We start from the raw sequence: 20,310 nt of genomic DNA, 5'->3' as shown, positions 1-20,310 counted from the left end.
GAGAATCTGTGTTATGGGGAGAATCTGGAGAATGATGAGATTGAGATTGAGATAACTGAGGTGAATCATTAGAGTGAGGTTCAGAATCAGGTGGAAGATGTGAAGAAGTGGATGAAGCAATGGGTGTGAATGTTTCAGCTGGCAGTGAAGGACTCAACACATGTGAAGAGAAGATAAAAGCATCTGAGTCATCAGAGGGGAAAATTGAAGGATAGGGAAAAACTTGTTCATCAAAAACAACATCTCTAGAGACAATCACTCTCCCATCTGGGAGTATAGCCTTATACCCTTTGTGAGATCCACTATACCCCAAAAACATAGATTTCACAGATATGCTATTGAGCTTATGATTATTATATGGTCTGAGCGGGGGAAAACAAAAACAGCCAAAGACTCTTAAAGATGCATAGTCAGGCTTCTTGGAATATAATTTTTGGAAGGGAGGGACGTTACCAATGATCTTGGATGGCATTTTGTTAATCAGAAATACAGCAGAAACAAAAGCATCATCCTAGAATTTGCTTGGAAGTGAAGATTGAGCTAAGAGAGTAAGCCCAGTCTCCACAATGTGCCTATGTTTCCTTTCAGCTAATCCATTTTGTTAAGGAGTATAGGGGCAAGAAATCCCGTGTGATATCCCATTCTCCTTAAGAAATGAGGTCAAGCTTTGAAACTCTCCTCCCCAATCGGATTAGAAGGCCTTAATCTTTGTTTGAAAAAGATTTTCTATTAATGACTTGAGAAGCTTAAAGACATCAGAGACATCACTCTTGTTCTTCAATATATAGATATATCCAGGTGAATCTTGAATAATGATCCACAAAAGAAACATAATATCTATAGCCATTTCTTGAGATTACTGGGGATGGACCCCAGAGATCACTATGTATGAGCTCAAGAGGAGAAGTAGCAATTGATTCAGAGGAACTGTAAGGTAATCTGTGAGCTTTAGAAATGCAACAAGAGTGACAAAGCTGAGAATCATTCATTGAATCAAAAGGGACATTACAACTTCTGAGAATATATTTGACAATTTCTAGAGTAGGGTGTCCTAGTCTATTGTGCCACAAAGCTAAAACAAGACTAGAATCATGACTTGAACTAGGACTAGCTACTGGGATGTTGGAGCTGACTGAGTGTATGGCTGGACAACCTTGATTGAATGAAGTGGAAGCAGGAAAGGAAGTGGTAGAGCTAGAGCTTCTCTTGATTGGTGAATGGTCTAGTAGGAAGTGGTACAAGCCATTGTCAAAAGTTCCCTTGAGCACGATTTCCCAGGTTCCCAGATCCTTGACAAAACAAAAGTCAGGATGAAACTAAAAAAAGACAGAGTTATCTCTAGCAAACTTGGACACACTAAGCAGATTTTTGGTGATGCTAGGGACATGTATGAGATTCTATAAGGTGAGCTTCCTAGTAAAACTAGTGGAGTGAGGTGTTAATTCAGATTCTCCAATATTAGAAATAACAACAGAAGAACCATTTCCAAGCAAGAGGTGTTTACCTCCAGTGTATTCTGAACTGGTATTGAGGTTGCTCAAATCTCCAGAGACATGGTGAGTGGCCCCAGAGTCTGGATACCAGCTAGCTGAAGTATTTGAGTCAAAGCCAAACTCAGAGGGTGTGCCAGAACTCAGAGATGGAGGTGGCCTTGCTGCAGCTGTGTGAACAAGGTGTGCTGATGGAAGCACTTCCTCTGAACTGAGGTTGCTGAGGCTGTGGATGAGCATAATTCTGCTCAAATCTGTGCCAGCACTTTGTTGCACTGTGCCAAGGTTTATCACACAGTTGACACACCACCTTGCTATTTCCTCTGCCAAAACCTCTTCGACCTCTTCCTCCTCTTTGATTTCTTGATCCTCCTTTTCCATTTCCTGAATCAAACCTAAGATTGTATGGAGTGAAGTCTCTTTTCTAGTTTGATTGATGCATCAGATTCAGAAGAGGCTGTGAGCCCTCTACACTGGAAGAGTGAGACTCATAGTCTCCATTCTTGACTCAAAAGTGAGTAGAAAAGCTGTAGCATCTCCCAAACTCCATGAATCAGATCTTGAGTTAATCGCATACACAGCAGGATCATATTCCTGTCTCAAACCTCCAAGGATGTGTATCACTTGTTCATCTTCAGACACTCTGCAGCCTACTGATCCAAGGAGATCAAAGTAGTTTCTTATTTTTCCAATATACTCACTCATAGTCAGTGCGTCCTTCTTCTGGTTTTGCATTTGTTGTCGGTATTGCATGATTTTTGCAGTGGATCTGCTGGCAAAATTAGTCTCAAGGGCACTCTAGATGTCCCTTGCAGACCTCAAGCCAACAACCAGACCTAGGGCTGCTTCAGAGAGAGATGAGAGCAGCCATGCTGCTACTCTCCTATCTTGTCTCTGCCATGAGATAAACACTTCATTTATGAGTGATCCTCATTCTCCCTCTGCAATAACTATTGTCTGGGGTGGAGACTTCTTGTCACCATTCAGATACCCTTCTAGCCCATATCCATAGGCTGTGACATCGACTTGCTGTTGCCACATTAAGAAATTTGCATCAGTCAGCTTTACTGATATGAGAGGTAGCTGCTGTACATAGAGAGGTTGAGTCCCCTGACTCTGAGCAATGCCTCCAGATGAAGAGCTGGAGCTTGCCATTTTGCGGAAAGAAACAAAAATAGAAGGGAAAGGAGTATAGAGACAAGATCACTAGGATCCTGCTCTGATACCATGAAAAGAACAACACAAAAGAATCTTGGTGAAAGCAGAAATGAACATTACTAAAAATGTATCAAGAGAAGGCAACGAACTACTATTGCATTGATTGAACATTAAGCTTACAAAAGGCAGCATTTATACAAGTGCATGGAACAATCTAGAGTTGTGATTAACACACTAAACAACAAGAACACTAATCTTAACTAACTGCAGTCTACTTTAATTCTTTAAGCAACACATCCTTGAACGTACAAGGGTGATCCCTTGATGCACTGGTGTCTGCAGCTGGCAGTGGTGAGGATCTGGTGTGCTCATGTTGATTCCCTTCTCGTGCATTCTCATTTCTAGCCATGAATGAATCCAAGTGAGCATTGTCCTCAACATGCTCTTCATGCAACTCTTGAAGTTTAACTATTCCAACACTTCTAACCTTTTTAGTTAATCAAGTAACGTAATTAGTTTTTTTAAATACATTACCAACTAGTACAAATTTAGTTGTTTGACAACTTAAGGGAACGAATAAACCTAGTATAAGACTGTTTTTGACTGCGAATTTACAAATGATGCGAATCAAAATGGACAATGTTAATTAATTAGCCAAACATGTTAAGAAGAAAAAGAAGATAGGAAGCATGTCAACCATTACCATATTCATTTCTATTCAAATTTTATCTCTGTGATGAAATGTGGAACAAATAAAATTATACGACGGGATGGAATCATGTATAGACTATAGACACTAAAGTCATAATAAGATTTTTTATTACAATCAAATATTATATATTTTTTAAAAATAGCCATACCATTTGTTTTCTAAAAAAGAAAGAAGAAGTACAATAGATGTTCTGTAAGTCATAGAGAATGTAGCTAGTCTAATACTCCAAATTGCATCAAACAACCACTTGCATAAATCGGTGTATCAAAAAAATAAATTGAACTTGTTAGATAGGTCAGTTTTTTTTCTATACACTTTCGGTATTCATTTTATATGTGAAGAGGGATATCGATCAAGAATCTTAATAATGTAGTAATATTGTTAATATTCTTATACAAGTCCAGTTTATTTTTTATACATTTTCGGTATTCATTTTATATTTGAAGAGGGATATCAATCAAGAATCTTAATAATGTAATATTGTTAATATCCTTAGTGTAATATTGTTATATATATTCGTATAGGGTTATGTTAGGTAGAGATTTTTTAGCTTAATTGAGAATTGAGATGCATTTTCAGCCACTCATCCACAACATTTTTGAAATATCAACTGCAAGTAGATTATGTCAACTCGGGGGTATTATCGTCAATAGCCTGCACATCAAATGTCAACAACTTATAGTTGATATTTTATGTGTATAGTTGACATGAATTGTATATGTAGTTGACATTAATTGTGTATAGTTGACATGAATTGTGCACATAGTTAACATTATATGAGTGTTGTTGACATGAATTGTATATGTAGTTGACATGAATTGTATATGTAGTTGACAAAAAAATAAAAAATTTTAAAAATAAAAATAAAAAATAAAAATAAAAAATAAAAAATAAAAAAATAAAAAATATATAAAATAAAAAAAAATATTTGTTGAATAAAATGTACCATGAAATTACCATTCTACCATTTCATAATTAATTAATCTAAAAATATTTTCCATGAAAAATTATGGACCACTCATTTTTATGATAATGCATCTCAATTTTCAATTAGGCTAAAAAATCTCAATTGATCCCCACCCTATTCGTATATAAGTAATGCATACTTGGAAACGGTGAATAAAAGTGATTGCGGGTCGTTAGTTTAGCTGCATTCCACTGGTGATCCTCTTATTAGAAAGGTGAAGCTATATCAATTTCGAAGATTTGACACACTTATTGAGAGCATGCGAGATGAATTAGGGTGAGTTGAATGAAAGTGACAATCTTCCATCTTGTGCACTTCATTTTTTAATTTTATTTCCAAAAATAGATAATCTATCAATCATGTATTCTGTATTCAATAGAAACAATACTATAGTATATAGTAGTAAGAAAAAATGTGAGATATGTAATTGTCCTAATCAAAATATAAGCTTGGCCTATATAAAAATTACCACTTACCAGGGGTAAGATGTCTCGAACTAGCCTGCAGCCCCAGCCCTAAATGAATATATTTTGGCCTGAACGAATACAAAGGCGGATTTTCCTTTCCATTCCATTCCATTCCATATAAAGGAATGGCTAGATTTTTTCCAAAATGAAATAAATCCGACCTGTAATTAATTTTGATTGACCTTGCTAATTGCTATATGTGTGGAGTAGGAGATGTGGTAGGAATTGCATTATGTGATCTCCCCTGACCTGATGTTCAGTTGCCAAAACGGGTTAGTGAATTGGGTCGGGTTAATCACTTGATTCCGGATCACCACCGGAACTTTCTTCCACCACCCACTGCCGCCACCGATTTTGTGTCTGGTGGCACTGTCCTGGACTCCTTGTCCCATTTAAAAAAATATTATACCTCCAGTCCCACTGCAAGTTTTCCTTATCTAACCCCAAATTAATTATTTAGGGCTTTGAGTTGTAGTGTTTCATCGTCATAATTTGGGGCTCATGGCCACTGAGACACCACAACCGAACTCGCTCTCTCTTTCTGGTACCTTCTCTTCTTCAAGTACGTATCCCAAAATTTATGTTTTTGTCTGTTGTAATGTTTAACAAAATTGTTTTCTTGATCGCCAAGATGCGAATGCAGATAAGCTTACCGTCGAAGCTGCTGAAAAGCTTGCTAATGAGGCGCTGGTACTCCTAACTTTATTCAATATCATCTTTCTGTTTTGCGTGTGTGTTTTTGTCCTTTGGATTCGTAGGACTATCTGTGCAGATTATTTATGAATGTATATCTTGTTTATGCAGCGGTTGCCAATGTCAGATGCAGTGCCCATATATGAGCATCTTCTGGCCAATTTCCCCACTTCGGTAAGCACATGTTGTGGGACTTGAACTCTAACCGCTCGTCGGTATACTCTATTACCACGATTGTGTCAGGTCTTATTTTGTGCAAGGGTGTGATGGATCATGTGTGTAACTTTGTTGATAGATGCTAGATGCTAGATGCATGCCTGGCTATATTATGTTAAATAAGTATATAATCTTGAAGTACTTCAGTTGTGTGACATTTGACAGTGCATTTTGGTTTGTCATGCCATATGCTGAATCACATTGTGCAAGTGGAGAAGTTTATAAGATCTCAAGAACTTCTTTAGTTTCAGAGTAGAATTTTCTTAGAGGGAGATCTAAAACCAGCCCTAGTGGTGGGTTGCTTTTACTGTTTGTGATGAGCCTAGAACATGTTCTGTGAGTTGATATATAATCTTAACTTAATAGTACTACTTTAGATCAAGTTTAATTAAATTTGTGACTTAATGATTCTAGGTTTGTGTGCCTATTTCTGATATTAAGGTCACATCTAAGAAGTCCTTCACATACTCATGCATGTTTCTTCCCTCCAAATTTGTACTATGTGTCATTGATAACCATTGCTGTTCTGATTGTTCAATGCATGTAACTTTGGCCAGATAATCTTTTCATTCACTATCATTATTGGTTTTCATTGCTTATTTAAATTCCTGTTTTAGGTAAAATACTGGAAGCAATATGTTGAGGCTCTCATGGCCAGCAACAATGATGAAGCAACAAAACAAGTTTTTAGCCGTTGTCTTTTGAATTGCTTGCAAGTTCCTCTTTGGTATATTTTCTACAACTTGTTTAAGTCTTTTGTTTTCAGTTATGTGTTTGATTTAGGTTCACTATCCTGAGTTATAGTGTAAAATTTAGTGCTCATAATATCTCTCTCTTCTATATGTCTTCCCATGCTTTAGTCTTGTTGAAACCTTACTTGCTTCCACAATTTCTATGCAGGCGCTGCTACATTCGCTTCATAAGGAAAGTTAATGATAAGAAGGGAATAGAGGGTCAAGAAGAGACAAAGAAAGCTTTTGAATTCATGCTTAACTATGTTGGTGAGTCATCCTGGAGTGCTTATCTTTGTATCCATCTCACACATGCATGTGTCCACACATTTTTCACTGCCACAGTACCTCCACCTATATTTTGCATTTTTGCTATAATTATAATTAACTGTTTGGTAAAACTTCTGGGTACGCCAAATTGCCAATGTAGAAGATTTGCAGTTTTGATTGACCTAGTTTTAATGACTCATTAGTATACGGTAATCATGATTTTAGAGATTTTCAGCTTCTCTCTCTCTCTATATATGTATATATGTGCAAACACACACATCAAATGAAGTTTACCCTCCATATTATCAAGTCCTCTTCACCACTTAGTCTTGTCTATTTGTTTTTATTGAAATCAGATCCCTTTAAGTTGTACTAATTTCCTAATTGCAATTATAAAGCTTTGAATTGACTGCTTTAGTTGTCATAATTTTAAAAAGCCTTTTGTCCCTTACAGGCTTAACCTATTCAAATTGTTCTCTATTGCTAAATTATGTCACTGAGGTTGAATGATTTATTTCTGTTGCTGCATATTTGTGACCTTCATATTTTTCTTAAAGTCATGCTGTACTTGATTTTGAAGCTTGTTGAATTATGAGTAGTTCCAATAGTTTCCTAAGTGTAAGAATTTCTTTGACAGGATCGGATATAGCATCTGGCCCTGTATGGATGGAGTATGTTGCATATTTAAAATCACTACCTGTAAGTTAGACTGTATGACTGCTTGCTGTTGTGTCAATCAACCTCTCTAATCTTCTCCCTATAATTCTTTTCATAAAATATAACGGAACAGGCACAAACAACTTTAGAAGAGTCGCAGCGGATGACTACCATACGTAAACTATACCAGAGGGCTATTGTTATGCCTACTCATCATGTTGAACAACTTTGGAGAGACTATGAGAATTTTGAGAATTCAGTGAGCCGTGCACTGGTAGAACTCCGCTTCTGATATTTTTTGGTTAGAGCTTATGTTTCTCATTTTAAAGTGTTTTTTAAAGAACTACTGGTGGGAATTTGGGGAAAAAGTTTGTTATATCATTCTATCCTTCATTTGATGACTTCTATGCATCTTACTACTAGATAAACCTCTAACTATGAGCAGAAGATCTTCATTGGTTTTCTTTAGTTTCAGCTAGAAATGTAATCTGTTATCTTTGCCATGGTAGCTGATAGTATCACTATATATAATGATCTAGGCGATACATTGTTTACTTCCAAGCTGATTATTAAAGTACATTGCAGGCAAAAGGGTTGGTGACTGAATATCAACCAAAATATAACAGTGCAAGGGCTGTTTACCGAGAACGTAAAAAGTATGTTGATGAAATTGACTGGAATATGCTTGCTGTTCCTCCTTCTGGTACTCCTAAGGTATTCTTTGACCCATTTAGATAGAAGTGGAGTATTCTTATTTAAATTTCTTTGTGGCTATACCTTCTTAATTACTGTTTTTCACTGATAAGTGATAACCAGCTTCAAGAAAATATGTTCAATTGCACAAGCACAGCTTTAGATACTGTATGTGCATATACAAGAAGCAATAAGTACTAAATGTTTTTTGAGTACTCCCTGACTTGACATATTTATTCAGTTTAACTTGGATTGAGTCACTAGACTCTCTACTATCAGTTTCTTGTTTGATATTCAGATAGGGGACAAACAAATCTGATAGAATATTGTCTTACCCAGTTCCTTTATCAAGACAATTAAATGACATCAATTTTTCGCATTACTATTTTTGTAATAGTATACGGTTTATTTTACAGGAGGAAATGCAATGGGTGGCCTGGAAAAAGTTATTAAGTTTTGAGAAGTAGGTGTCCCCATCACTGTTATGTTTCTCTTATGAGTGAAAGCATCATCAAATATGTATTACTACATTGTTGACACTATAACATACTCCCTCCGTCCTTTCAAAATAGAAACTATTTCCATTTTGGTCCGTCCCTTAAAATTTGAAACCTTTTATTTTAGGAAACTTTTCTCTCTCTAATGAGGTGGACCCATTTTCTACTAACAATACTTCAATTACTTTACCAATTGTGCATTAAAACCTAAGCCGTTTCAAAAGTTTTTATTTTTCAAAGACGGAGGGAGTATAGTATATGTAACTTGAAGGAGAAATAATTTTCTAATTCCCAATTTCTTCATTGGCACAAGAAAGTACACCTGTTGTAATGTTTTAGATCATTTTTCCTCTCTTGATGTCTTTGTTGTTTTCTAAAAATACATCGTTTGTGGATACTATTTTTGTTTCATGGGCTAAGTTCACCTGTTTACTTAGTTAACAACTATGTTGACTTCTTCACAGAGGTAATCCACAGAGAATTGACAATGCTTCAGCAAATAAAAGGATTACATTTGCTTATGAACAGGTACTGAAAGCACTACTATTTGATGGATTTCATTTTTGAATTTGTGTTTTAGTAGTTTCTTGTATGTTGATGTTCCATGAGATGTTCTATGCTGCATTGCTTAAAGTTGGACTTTCTACAGCTATTTGTATGTTAGTTAAATTAGAACCTCAAAGAAATGCCGTATGTTCGCCAATCAACTTAGCCATGTGGCCTCCTATCAACGGGTGCATGCTCAATTTGGATGGATTTTTTTTATTTTGTATCTGTATGCCAACATTGAATAGTCTTGTGGATAAAATTGTTAAAATTAAAAGTTTTAGGCTAAATTGCAAATTTTCCAAAGGCACACTAGGAATGAATCCCATTTATGTTTTTGTAAATTATGTTTCTTGGGGATTTACAGTTAGATTGTTTCAATGCTGAAGTAATGCATAGTCATTTGTTTTATGGCCATTTTATGGAATTTTTTTATGGCCATTTTATGGAATTTTGATGAAGAAATTCCATATTAATTCTTTTGATGTTTTTACTTCAACCATTCTGTGTGAATATAATAAGCACAAGTATTTAATGATCAACATGTAAAAAGTATGACGACTGCAGGCCTCTCTTAATCCTCAGCATTACCTGTAAAATATATTTAAATGTTGCAGTTACGTTCTGTCCATGTTCCCCTTTTTGTGGATTTATTTGGTTTTCCTGGGATTTGCAACCTTCGATTCTTCAAATTAGTTTCTCATCCATCACATTTGGAGATTCAGTTTCCATTATATGCATGAACCATTAGAATGGTTGCTTTGATGTTAAGGTTTTTTTTGTCTTAGCTTCTGATTTATGTGTAGCCATCACTCTAAGATAACTGATATGAAAAAGTAGATAGCAAAGAGAAAGTGCTCACATGTTTGTTTTGGTGCTAGTGCCTCATGTACTTGTATCATTACCCTGATATATGGTATGACTATGCCATGTGGCATACCATAAATGGTTCACAAGACTCAGCTGTTAAAGTTTTTCAACGCGCACTGAAGGCTCTTCCTGGTATATATCCATAAGCTGATAGATTATGTTCCTCAAATATCCATCTTCTCTATATTTTTATTTTGGTTGTTCGATCGATTTTTTTGGTATAGCTGCTCTTCTGTTTTGAACTATAGTATCTTCTTCCCTATCTGATCCCATCTCTCATTAATTTTTCCTCTTGAGTTTCCTTAATAATTTCTTTACTTTTGTTGTAGATTCGGGTATGCTTAAGTATGCCTATGCTGAGCTAGAGGAGACTCGTGGGGCAACTCAGGTACTATTCTGACTTGAGATTGTTTCCTTCAGACATTAAGATTAATCATCTTATAATTTATATAATCTCAATGCTTTCTTTTTTGTTCAGGCGGCAAAAAAAGTGTATGAAAGTCTTCTTGGAGATGGCGTGAATGCAACAGCATTATCTCACATCCAGGTATAAAATTTTGTTCTGCCTGCATTTGCAGTACAAAAGTTGTTCAAAAATCAGAAGTGAAAACTCACATTACTAGTATTTGCTGAAGAGCAATCTAATATTATCAGAAACAGAACACAACTAATAGATGGAAATGGGATATCCTGTGAATTTTGAATTGAAAAGGATGCTGTAGTCATATTTAATCCTCGAGTGGTTAGAGCGATTCAAACTCTAAATGGAATTCATCAAGATTAGTTTGTAAAGTAGCCCTTAACATGTTCTACTTGTCACTTTTCTTTCCTTTACCCATTTATTGTGAAACACTTATTTTTTTTTTTTCTTTCGGCCCGTGTTGTATTATTGAATTGTTAGTTTATCTAAACACTGCAACAAAGTGTGTTGATTGGATTTGTAAATTGTTTCTGCTGTCTGCTCTGCAGTTTATACGATTCTTAAGGAGGACTGAAGGAGTTGAAGCTGCTCGCAAATACTTTCTGGATGCCCGAAAATCTCCGAACTGCACCTACCATGTTTATGTTGCATATGCAATGATGGCATTCTGTCTAGATAAAGATGCAAAGGTGATTTAGCTTCTACTTGTTTCTGGGATTGATCTGTTAATTCTCAGAGGACCATTTTCTCTATATAAGGGTGTGACTTGCTCAGAGATATACGATAACATGATGGTCAAGTTTTCTCTAACAAAAAAATGACACAAATGGTGTTACATAACTGTCTTATTAATCTTTTCAATCTTTCTTCTTAAAAGCAAATTGGGTTTTTCTTTAAAATTTTGTTTTTGCACGATTAAACCTGGTCTCCCTTTCGTGTTATGTGTTTTATGCAACTCTTTTGCAGCTTGCACACAACATATTTGAAGCAGGTCTCAAACGTTTTATGCATGAACCCAGCTACATTCTTGAGTGAGTACCTCTTTAAAGTCAGTATGATACCATCTACATAGACAGTTGTTATTGTAGTTGTAATAATTGTGGTGATAAATCTAGTAAAATGCTGTATTGATTGCTGTGGCTGCGAGTCAGTAACACAAGTAATTTAGCCTCCTTGTTTTTTCAATTATTGTATGATCTAACTCCATAGTTATCATTTTCCAACTCCTTGTTCTCTGTGAGGCTTTTCATACTGTCAATAATTTGGGGTAATGCTGCGAAACACAGCTTACATGATACTAAATTTTATTTACAATGCAGATATGCTGATTTCTTGTGCCGCTTGAACGATGATAGAAATATCCGTGCTTTGTTTGAGCGTGCTTTGAGCTCACTTCCACCTGATGAATCTGTTGAGGTGCACTGTTTGAGCTATGTTCTGCTGTTGCTTGTGTAGATCGCCATTATAAGTTAGATATTCTAATTTTTTTAGTTTTCTATCTTGTTGAACTTATGAATATTAAAGATCTTTAAGGAAGATTTTTGAACCAAATAAAAAGTTATTACTATGTATTCAGATGCTATAAAAATTATGGAAATAGTATAAACTATGATGCTGTACCTGTCAATTAGATATTCAGATGAGATATATCATAAGTATTTAAGTCTTCTTTTTTCGCTTTTTGTTTTTGCACACTTACTTGACTGGAAGTGCAAAATATAGGGTTGTTACTGTTCCACTTTTAAATTGTAAAGCTATATATTTACTTCACTGTAGGTTTGGAAAAGATTCGCCCAATTCGAGCAGACGTATGGAGATCTTACCAGCATGTTAAAGGTAGATTTGTCATTATTCGTTCTAGCATGTGGTTGATTATTGGTTCTTGCTTTCATGGATTCTCGCAACTTGAAATCACAAAATGCTATGTGACCTCAATCGAGTTTATTACCGAGTCTGAACATTTTTGACCTATCTGTTGGAAGTAATGTTGTAATTTGTAGAAGCCAAATGCTTATTATGTGGTGTCATACTTTGTATTCTACAATATGTGTTCATTAGTTTTCTCTGTACTAGGTTGAGCAAAGGAGGAAAGAAGCTTTATGCCGTATGACTGAGAATGGAGAATCAGTTTTAGAAAATTCTCTGCAAGATGTCATTTCGCGGTATAGTTTCATGGATCTGTGGCCTTGCTCAACGAAGGACTTGGATCATTTATCTCGGCAAGAGGTACTTCCTTTTGGTCCCTCCCTCTAACCTGAATAATGTTTGAGTGAATTATAACAGTAATATGGTCTGCTTGTAGTGGCTCTTTAGAGGTGTCAATAAGAAGATTGAAAATCCTACTGTAAATGGACCTAGCTCTGCAGGTAAAGTAGTTACTTGTACTATATTAGGGTTCATTTTTCCCTTCTACTTTCACAATCTCTTTCTGTTCTGAATGCAGATCGGACTACAGCAGACATTCCAATTAATTCAAATGTTTCTAGCAAGGTTGTTTATCCAGATGTATCAAGAATGGTGATTTATGCTCCTGGACAAAAGCCTGGTATGATTTGAACAATTGATTGATAGTTTAGTCTGGTGAAATGCGTAGAGAGCTCAACCTGGAGTTCCCTTAAGGAAGAGACTAAGGGTTTTATGTCCTTGCATAAGCTTTTGAAAACGAGTAGCTTGAAAGTTCTCTGTTTGGTTTATTATATGAGCTATTTGTTCCTGCTACCTCTACAACAGCATTTTCAGATGGTATTTAATCTCAATAGTTCTTTTCTAATCTCTTTCCTGTTTCCCATTATTAACGAGTGAGCGCCTGATATTGACATATGCTCAAAGTCGTGATAGAAAAATGAGACTTCTGAGTTATGATAGTTTTTAGGTTCTGAAGCACTTGTGACCATTGCAGCCATATCTCATTCTCATCTTATATATATACTCTCTCCGTCAAGAATATGCACTCTTTCCTTTTTAGTCCGTCCCACAAGAATATGCAATTTCTAATTTTGGAATCTCTTTTCTCTCTAATGAGGTGGGACCCATTCTCTACTAACAATACTTTAATTACTTTTGCTCTCTACCTCTCTCTTACTTTACCAATTTGCATTAAAACCTGTGCCGAACCCTAAGTGCATATTCTTTTCGGACGGAGGGAGTACTATTTAAGAAACTGACATATTTATAAGAAATATGCGCTTTCCTGATTGAATTAATTATTGCCAAAGTGTGTATACTTTTTGAATGAGAATATTAGATAAGCTTCTTTGCTGTTAAGTTTCACAATGCAAACCTTCCAGGGATCACAACCCCGGTGGTATCAGGTGTTTCAAGCACATTGCCAAATGGCATTAGTGGAGGAGCAGCTACAATCAATGATACACTGAAATCCTTACCTCCAACATTGGCAGTCTTTGTATCAAATTTGCCAGCCGTTGAAGGTATCTATCTGAACCTTTCACGCTAAGTTCAGCATTGGTTTTGTCACAGTTTTGGTGTTTTGTTCCTCTCGTAGACGACTTCTACTCAAGCTCGACTTGTTCATTATAGAATCAAGCTAGTGCTTATTCATCGAACTTCTTTAAGGCTCTTGCGACTATTTGACTTTAGTCAAAGCCAAAACAAGCTTTCTATATATGTGTACATTTAAATTTTCATCATTTTTTTATAAAAGATCAAATTAGTTTACCCTAATAAAATATTTAATTAAACTAAAGCTCATTAGTTTTTATTCTCAACGAAAAACAAGGCTAACTAGTTAAACAATATATAGCCTAGTATTAAAGTAAAACAAATGAGTTGTATCAAATAAAAAATTCTGTATTTTAATTAAACGAGCTTTTATAGCCGAATTGTGCTTGTAACTTGCCAAACTTCAATCTAGAAGCTGGACTATAACTAAATACTGAACTAACAGAATTCTGTGTAAATGAATCTACGTCACAGACCAATTTCTCATGCTGCTTTTTAGGTCCATCTCCTGATGCTGATTTTGTAATATCCATATGTTTGCAAAGCAACATACCACCAGCTAGTGCAAAACACAGTGCACCTCAACAATTGCCATCTGGACCTGTTCCAAGTGCCAGTGATGTATCTGGTTCAAGTAAATTAAGACAAACAAGAGATAGGCAAGCTGGAAAGAGAAAAGGAATGGAGAGTATGTCATTATTTCTTTCTTTCATGTCCTGTTGTGCTAATGTATCATATGATTCCATGTTATATCTTATATATCATGATCTTTTGCATAGTTTAAAATGTTTCCCAGTTTAGATATTGTTTGATGTAATCTATTGAAATATACTAGTACTATTAGTTATTAAATTAAACTTGTACAGAAAAGTATAACAGGACTAACATTATCATTTTTCCCGTAGAGTTGGGGAGGAATTGAGTTTGATTACTCTTAGGTTGCTGAATGTTGTATGGTGGTTTTACTACCCCATTAATGGAACTCCAGTAATTAAAAATTGAAACAAGTTGGTATGCTGATTAAGCTTTGATTGTGTCTTGTTAGGGCAAGATGATGATGACACGTCTACTATCCAAAGCCAACCACTACCTAAAGATGCTTTCAAGATACGGCAACTGCAGAAAGCGCTTGGCACTAGTTCGCGTACTGGTGGGGCTAGTTCTCGTACCGGTGGAACTAGTTCGCGAACTGGTGGCTCTGCATCATATGGGAGTGGATTTTCAGGCGATTTCTCTGGAAGTTCGGGTTGATGGTTTTTAAGTTGCAAATTGTTGTTTGTATATTATTGTTAGAATTTGTTCCAGATGTGCTCATTTGTCTGGAGAGTGGGTGGTTAGTATATAAACAATTTTTTTCTTATTAGCTCCGGGTGTAGTTTATTGACTGATTGAAGGATTTTAATTGTAGTTTATTGAAAACTACCATTTAATGGATTCTGGTGTTTAGTTTTGTTTCTAGTTTTCAATTTTATAAATTGTAAAATTAACATGATCCTTAGAACTGAAATTCCATACTCAGAAAGGCGCACTCTTTTTGCTCAACTGGTTCATAATCAGTATACTTAATTTAATTGTTAGTTTATTTATCAAAATTAGTTAATCAAGCCAGATTAAAAGTAAAAATAGTCGATTTTTATGATTTAATCATGATTTTAAATAATAAAACAATATCAGGGCAAGATTAAATGGCATGAAAATTGTACTCCCTCCGTCCCGTGCTACTCGCACGTTTGCTTTTCGGCTCGTCACAAAGTCCTTACACTATTTATAATTTAAGTTAGAATTGATGCATTTAATTAATATGTTAGTTTAAGTTAAGAACTCTTTTATTAAGTGATATCTCATTATACCTAAAATTCTTTTTTAATTACACAAAAAAATCAATCCCAAATTTACGGCCTAAAATGAAAAGTGCGAGTAGCATGGGACGGAGGGAGTACTAATTAGGTATTCTGTTGCAGCCACTCGAGAATACAGAGAGAAAAAAAAGTAAAGGGTCTTGAAATAATATCAAACATATGGGTAAACCTAAACCTCTTCCAAATATTTGTGCAGAAGGCCGAAGGACTGCATCTACACCTGTGTAAAAATCCAGAAATATAAATGAAGATTTGTTCATACCCTCCAACCTAGAATAGATACCTATTGAATATATACATATATACTATTATAGATAAAAAAAATAGTCGAAAATATGCAGAGAGATTCTTATTCACAAATTAAAACACCAGCTTTAACTTTAACTCGAGACATGTTTCATGATGATAATCCGAAGCCAAGGACTGGATGCACAGGCAACAGTAAGAACAGAATCAGGTCATGAGAGAGTAATTCTACGGTCATGTTTTCCAGTTGAAGGAATTTAAAGAATATCAAAGAACAGTACATGCCAAGATTTGTGGGCATTACCTGTTTTACGATGCTACAAGACCTTGTCTGCTTCAGGATTGTCGACTACAGAGTTGGCGTGGTTATTTTCTGCTGCCTTTTGGGGCTTCCGGAACCACAGAAACAAGAACCACAATGTCCTCAAAATTGCTCCGTTTGCCATGTGAGGAATGAGTATACGGCCCCAATATGGGTAATAAGGGCCAGGAAACTTGAGCAGTGCAAAGAATATCAGAAGAGCAATAAGATGCCACGGTACTTCTGCATACTGCGATCAGAATAAACAATACAGAAAGAAACATATTTAGAACACACTGAATGGCAATGGCATGAAACGGGAACACAAATGGCCCCCCCAAAATTATCCACTTACAATACCACATAAGAAATTTAGACCAAAACCAAAGAAAATGTTTCGTGTTCAGAAAAATCAGTGCCTGTGGGCTATAACACGTTTACACTGTCTTAATAGTTCACTGTTAGCCCTGGAGTTGCTCGCATAATACTACAGCACTTGATTGTTTCCGGCACCCATCATAAATAAATAACTACGCAGAGCAATCGTATTCCTTTATTTCTTCACATGCTCAGAAGCAAAATCAAAAGATGAGCAACCGTTTAACTTCCACAACCATTATCACTTTCTGTAGCAAGTAGTGTACATATAGTCCAACAGAATACACTTTTAGACATTCTTGGACTCACCCAAAAATTTGTATGAAAACAAGTTTTATTATTCCACTCTACAGGGCAAGTTCCCTTTTGGAGTGGAAGGTACTATGTATTTCTCACGTAAACAATCGTGGACATTCACCTTCTTAGCATCACAGTCCTATCTATATGTATCCGGTCCATAACTTGGTTTTCTTTACACGGATACAAGCATTTTACATTAGGGGTGTCTGCAATTTTATTCAAACCAAACAAACCACATTTGTACGGTTTGGTTTGGTTTACAGTTACAAAAAATATTACTAGAGTAGTTTTTTAAAAATATTAGTCTGATTTATGGTTTAAATTTGGTTTCTAATAAATATAAACTAAATGGTCCAAACCAAACTGTGAACCACAATATAATAAGATTATTATTCATTTATTATTGTCATTATTATTGTAAGTATACAATAGTACTTATTTTTCTGGAGTTCTACGAAAAATATAATACATTAGCTTATGTTTATAACTCTTTTCAAAAATCTTTATATGGTTTATAATCAAAATCCTAAATCCTATCAGGCTGACCCATATTAATATGTTGGAAAATAAAAATATACGCACACTGCAAACCAATGGTTTTGATACTGATACAATTCGATTTGATTTGCTATGATTATCAAACCGTGTCCTATGGTTTGGTTTATTTTGGTTTTGGTGCCAAACCGCAATAAACCAATCGCGAACACCCCTATCTAAACTTACAAAGCCATCGCATTACATTTTCTTTATGCAGATAAAAAAATTCAATGTCAGTTTATCACATAAGATGGGGGTAAAAATTACCTTGAGATACGAAGACGATTCCAAAGCAGCATTTTGTAACACCCCAGCTGCAGCGACACCAACTAGAAACGGAAGTGGGACAAGGTATAGCTCCCTTTCATGCGCACAATAAGATATTTCGCTGATTGATGTAATGGAAAATACAGGTAGGGCTAGGATTCTGATAACTACCAAGACAAGGTCGAGAAGGAGTTGAATGAAATGATTCAATGTTCTGTTCCAAGGAAAGGTCTTGACCGGCTGAGGAGAAGTATCCCACAAACTTCTTGCTTTGTCCACAATATGAGTGATGCTCATTTTCTTAGGATCACCTGGCTGGTTGGCAGCCATATTCATACTGCACGAAGTTCTTGCAGTATTCTGATACAATCTGTTTGGCTTTAAACTCCATAAGCAGTTGTGATTTGTATGACGTAATTGAAGGTTCTGCATACAAATTTGATACTGTTATGTGAGACTACTAGGACAATGGTAAGAGTAATCAGAGTGCAGCAGCAGCAGCACAAACTCTTTGTGTTGTGTGTAACTAAATCTTAAATCTAAATGTGAGCAAACTACTATAGGACACATGTAGTATGTAATTTAAAACTTGGCTACTCAAGAATCTCAAAAGGCCAGCATATTAGCACAAGAATATAATTCATCTTCGAAGCTCAAACACAGACCAAGATGGCCAAATAGCTAATTCCACAACTGACCAAAAGAATGGATTAGTCACCAAATGATAACAGATAAAATATATAAAAAAGAAATCGAAACCCAACATCCCACAATTTGGCAAAAATGTGATAAAGAAGAAACATATTCAAGATTTGCCGAATTCCATCGAGAAAACACAATTAGTAAAGGGCAAGGCTGGTTCGAATTTACACAAGGAAACATAGAATACGTACCTGCAGTGAGTACACAGCCGAAGCATTGAGCTTGAGTGCCATTTCTTCTGGGGTTTAATCAGCGATAAAGGCAGAGAATTACTATCTGAGAAAAGTCCCTTTAATATTTTCAACAGCTATTTGGTCATTTTCCTGAAAAGGGGTTTTTTTAATAAGGTATGCTCCGTTTGGATTAGCCGTGTGTTTGGCCTCTGTTGATTAGGGGAGTACTACTATATTTTTATTATTTTTTTAGAAACAATTAGCCCAGTTTATTTGTCTGGAAAGTTAGATTGACAACATGATTCCTGATCACTTCAGTTTCGTACGTTTGAACATGCTAAGATTTAGAGCATCCACGATCGTGCTCTTGCCAGCGGCACAGTTGTGGGCCCGGGCGGTACTATTCATGTCTGCTCTCTGGCAAGAGCACAACACCCACAACTGTGCTCTTCCGCAAGGACGATCACAATTAATTTAATATTCAATTAAACATAAACATTTCCATAATACTAAAATTCATTAAAAAAACATAAATAATATTACAAATGACAAATAAAATAAAAAACGACATAATTAAAATCCTAAAAATTAAAAATTACATAATTAAAATACTAAAAATTAAAAAAACCACTACTCGTTGCCGAATTTCGCCCACATGTGTTTGATTAGGTCTTCTTGTAGCTGAATGTGGGTTCGGGTATCGCGCATTGTGTGCCTTGTCTCGATCCTCTGGCCAACCGTCGTATGCTCACCTCGGCGTGGGGGAGACCTCGTTGTTGAGCTTCCGGCTTCATCCTCGTCGTAGAAGCTAGCCGCCCTTGGCCCTTCGTTGGCTATAATCATGTTGTGTAAGATAATACACGTGAACATGATGTCGGCGATATTATTCACGTACCACAGCCGAGTCGGGGCCTTCACAATGTTAAATCGGGCTTGAAGGACCCCGAAGGCTCTTTCAACGTCTTTCCGCGCGGACTCTTGACGTTGCGCAAAAAGAACCCGCCTCGGGTCGTGCGGGTTGTGGAGCGTCTTCACGAACGTCGACCACCTTGGGTAGATACCATCGGTGAGATAGTAACCCATGTGGTATGTATTTCCGTTGATGGTGAAGTCGATCGCCGGTGCTACACCATTCATCACATCATTGAAGAGTGGTGAAGAATAGAGCACGTTCAAGTCGTTGTTGGCTCCGACAACGCCGAAATATGCATGCCAAATCCATAGGCGGTAGTCGGCGACCGCCTCAAGGATAAGTGTTGGGCCGCCGCCTTTGTGACGTCTTAAGTGTTGCCCCCTCCAAGCATTCGGGCAATTCTTCCACCTCCAATGCATGCAGTCAATGCTGCCAAGCATTCCGGGGAAGCCATGGATTGATTCGTGAAGACGCAGCAACCGTTGGCAATCATCGGTGCTGGGTGCCCGAAGAAATTCATCCCCGAAAGCTGAACGAACGCCCTCGCAAAAATTCTTTAGACAAAGGATTCCAGTGGACTCACCGATATGCAAATACTCGTCGAAGATGTCGGCCGTTTGCCCAGTAGCGAGTTGTCGGATGGCACACGTACACTTCTGCAACGGCGTGATACTTTGCCGGCCGGCTGCATCTTGACCTGTTTGGAAGAATTCAACACGTGCGGACAATGTGTTGACAATTCGCATGAACAAGCGCTTTGACATGCGAAAACGGCGCCTGAAGTAAT

General features: G+C 36.4%; 2 protein-coding genes across 7 annotated transcripts; one reads left to right on the top strand and one right to left on the bottom strand.

The window, feature by feature from the left end:
* Nucleotides 1–4,818: 4,818 nt before the first annotated feature.
* Nucleotides 4,819–15,281, top strand: LOC121742273 (cleavage stimulation factor subunit 77-like). Of its 3 annotated transcripts, none has more exons than XM_042135381.1 (23): nt 4,819–5,338; nt 5,426–5,484; nt 5,599–5,661; nt 6,321–6,430; nt 6,604–6,704; nt 7,342–7,403; nt 7,495–7,635; nt 7,947–8,075; nt 8,471–8,517; nt 9,016–9,079; nt 9,979–10,099; nt 10,297–10,355; nt 10,446–10,514; nt 10,937–11,077; nt 11,355–11,419; nt 11,708–11,804; nt 12,165–12,224; nt 12,462–12,614; nt 12,691–12,754; nt 12,832–12,933; nt 13,676–13,816; nt 14,347–14,535; nt 14,893–15,281. In XM_042135381.1, exons 1-23 carry the CDS (start codon nt 5,296–5,298, stop codon nt 15,096–15,098), a joined length of 2,286 nt encoding a protein of 761 aa, XP_041991315.1. In that variant the 5' UTR covers nt 4,819–5,295; the 3' UTR covers nt 15,099–15,281. The 3 variants fall into 3 exon arrangements, with proteins under 3 accessions (XP_041991315.1, XP_041991306.1, XP_041991321.1); XM_042135372.1 differs by having other exon boundaries at nt 4,819–5,356; nt 5,438–5,484; XM_042135387.1 differs by having other exon boundaries at nt 4,819–5,356; nt 5,438–5,484; nt 14,393–14,535; nt 14,893–15,034.
* On the bottom strand, nt 14,156–18,782 carry LOC121742291. 4 transcript variants are annotated; one of them, XR_006038026.1, is made up of 5 exons: nt 18,629–18,782; nt 17,736–18,161; nt 16,257–16,503; nt 15,882–15,926; nt 14,156–14,448 (listed from the first exon to the last, which is right to left on the bottom strand). XR_006038026.1 is itself a non-coding variant. In XM_042135417.1 (4 exons), exons 1-3 carry the CDS (start codon nt 18,668–18,670, stop codon nt 16,270–16,272), a joined length of 702 nt encoding a protein of 233 aa, XP_041991351.1. In that variant the 5' UTR covers nt 18,671–18,782; the 3' UTR covers nt 14,336–14,448; nt 16,257–16,269. The 4 variants fall into 4 exon arrangements, 3 of the variants coding, with proteins under 3 accessions (XP_041991351.1, XP_041991333.1, XP_041991345.1); XM_042135417.1 differs by lacking the exon at nt 15,882–15,926 and having other exon boundaries at nt 14,336–14,448; XM_042135399.1 differs by lacking the exon at nt 14,156–14,448 and having other exon boundaries at nt 15,695–15,926; nt 18,629–18,780.
* Between the last annotated feature and the right edge of the window lie 1,528 nt (nt 18,783–20,310).

The sequence above is a fragment of the Salvia splendens genome, chromosome 1, assembly GCF_004379255.2.
Source record: "Salvia splendens isolate huo1 chromosome 1, SspV2, whole genome shotgun sequence".
Classification (NCBI taxonomy): domain Eukaryota; kingdom Viridiplantae; phylum Streptophyta; class Magnoliopsida; order Lamiales; family Lamiaceae; genus Salvia; species Salvia splendens.
Note: the sequence above shows the minus strand (reverse complement) of the source record. Positions and strands in the feature narration are given on the sequence as shown.